Source organism: Sphaeroforma arctica (assembly GCF_001186125.1).
Source record: "Sphaeroforma arctica JP610 unplaced genomic scaffold supercont1.1336, whole genome shotgun sequence".
NCBI classification, from domain to species: Eukaryota; class Ichthyosporea; order Ichthyophonida; genus Sphaeroforma; species Sphaeroforma arctica.
In genome coordinates this window covers 14852-16944 of record NW_014039222.1, presented here as the reverse complement: position 1 = coordinate 16944, position 2093 = coordinate 14852, and the positions used below count along the sequence as shown (strand labels likewise).

The 2093-nt window shown below is 45.9% G+C and overlaps 1 protein-coding gene across 1 annotated transcript; it reads left to right on the top strand.

The window, feature by feature from the left end:
• Window positions 1–34: 34 nt before the first annotated feature.
• SARC_10650 (hypothetical protein) lies at window positions 35–874 on the top strand (the record flags this gene model as incomplete). The annotated part of the gene is made up of 2 exons (XM_014295301.1): window positions 35–791; window positions 849–874. Coding segments are annotated over 2 exons (783 nt in total), but the record flags the coding sequence as incomplete, so codon positions are not given.
• Between the last annotated feature and the right edge of the window lie 1219 nt (window positions 875–2093).

Here is a 2093-nt window from a genome sequence, read left to right as displayed (position 1 = left end):
TTTGTGTCCAAACGCCTGAGTATTTGGGCCACAGGTTTTGGGAGCTGTGGAACGTAAACACAGAGACATCAACGAAGGTGTAAGGAAAATCTGCGAGTCACTTCCCACGGCATGGGACGTTAAGCTGCCATCCTCACGCCGGCACAAGACTGCCCCATTTAGTGCGTATTTCGGAAGAAGGTATGTTCCGTTCGCAGATTTTAACGACGACCTGCCAGATAGCCAGCCAGTCACCAACGAAACGTGGGCCCATCGCATGGATAGGTTACACGGTACTATTTTGCCGATGATACACAAGGTCACTCTCAAGTACACAGACTCGCTGGCGAAGCAGTTCGATAGACTCTATGCGTACGACTTAATCTCGTTCCAGGAAGGTGATGTGGTTATGATAAAGACGAAGGACCGAACGACAAAGGCAATGCGTCCAATGGTTGGTCCTTACGTAGTCAAGCAACAACAGGGTCAAGGATATATCTTGGCGAACAAAGAAGGCACCACCCCAAGCACGTTCAAGGGCAAGCCGGTCAGAGTGGAACTGTTGCGTTTAGTACATAGAGCAACGGAACCACCGCTGGCGAACGAAATGTGGCAAGAACAGGGTTCGGCTTTCAGGCACATCATCCGACATCGCCAGAACGACCACTCTGGCGTCACAGAGTACTTAGTTCGGTGGAAGGAAGGCAATCCCACATGGGAGACATCAGAAGCCTTCGACGATCCGAATGACATTGCGGCATACCATAAGGCGGATCAAACCAGGAAGAAAAGAATAGAGTTGCAGAATCCAGGTATGTAATAGCTTCGGACCCTACTAAACCTAATTTTATTACATTATTTTGTTTCAGCAAGGAAAGCTCAAGCCAGTTTATAGGTCGGTTATGCCCTAAAGTGTTCTATTCTCCAGGCACAACGAATAGTCTCTAGCTCGAGCAGACTTAATTGCGAGCACCCCACCTCAGAGGTGATGAGCCAGCTTATGGGTCGTCTTAAACCTAAAATGTTCCCATAAGCAAGGCGCCCCGAGTTTCGTCGCATAGCCAGTGTTCCGGTCGACAAGGACCGTTATTCCAAATTTCAAACGTTACGCACTGTTGCTTCGGGCACAGCTTTAATCCGCGACAGGCGGACATGATCTACTCGACATCAAAGACACTCTCCCATCACCCGTAATGCTCAAGCTTGGGTGGAGTGTAGTAAAACTCCTTGATAGGATATATAGGGTTAGGATTAGAATAAACCTGATTAGCAGGTTTTAGTTCCATAGAGTCGCACATGGTGAGACTCTACGGAACTCATGTAAACAGTCAAATGACTGAATAAAGATACCGCACCGAGGCTCACTGAGCCTCAGTAGGTTTTAGAACCGTAATTGACGTGTTTACTACACTGTTCAGCTTCACAGATATCTTATTTGTATTGCTAAAGAGTGCTAAAACCAAACACATGCCTGCCGTGAGTGATATTAAACTTACCGTTGAATATTTTTCAGTGCTCTCCAGGGAGCACTGTGCGAACTCATATGGATGTGTCCGATGATGACGAAGAAGAGGACGAGCCAATTGGCATCCATGAGAGTGATTCTTCGGATGCATCTGGACCCATCAAGCGAGTTCGCCGTTCTCCTATGTAAATAAGAAACCCGAGAGAAAGAAGATGAAAATTTAAAAAAGTAAATAAACTGAACAGGGACCAGAACCCGGGTCGCACACATGCAGATCGACTTCCAAAAAGCGTGGGTGAATCTCTCCAATCAGCTTTACCCGATAGTATGCAAGAGGTCCAACGTGGGTTGCGGGAGAGTATACAAGAAGTCATTCGCGTTATGCAGCCATCAGTAATCATTAAGGTATATGCTGTGTGTTGGAGTTCGGGGTGGGGACTAATAGTAAAGTGCTAGTGTATCTAAAGTATGGTGCATTCGAATGAATTTATTTATGATCTCACCCTCAGTTATATACTGATGGTGTTTGTACTAGAGTTCAACCACTTGGGTTGGCCAGGGTAAAAACTCATATGATCAGTATGAAAAACCTTATGCAGAACACTTTAGCACTCGGATATATTTTCTAGAAATAAATATATCATACCCG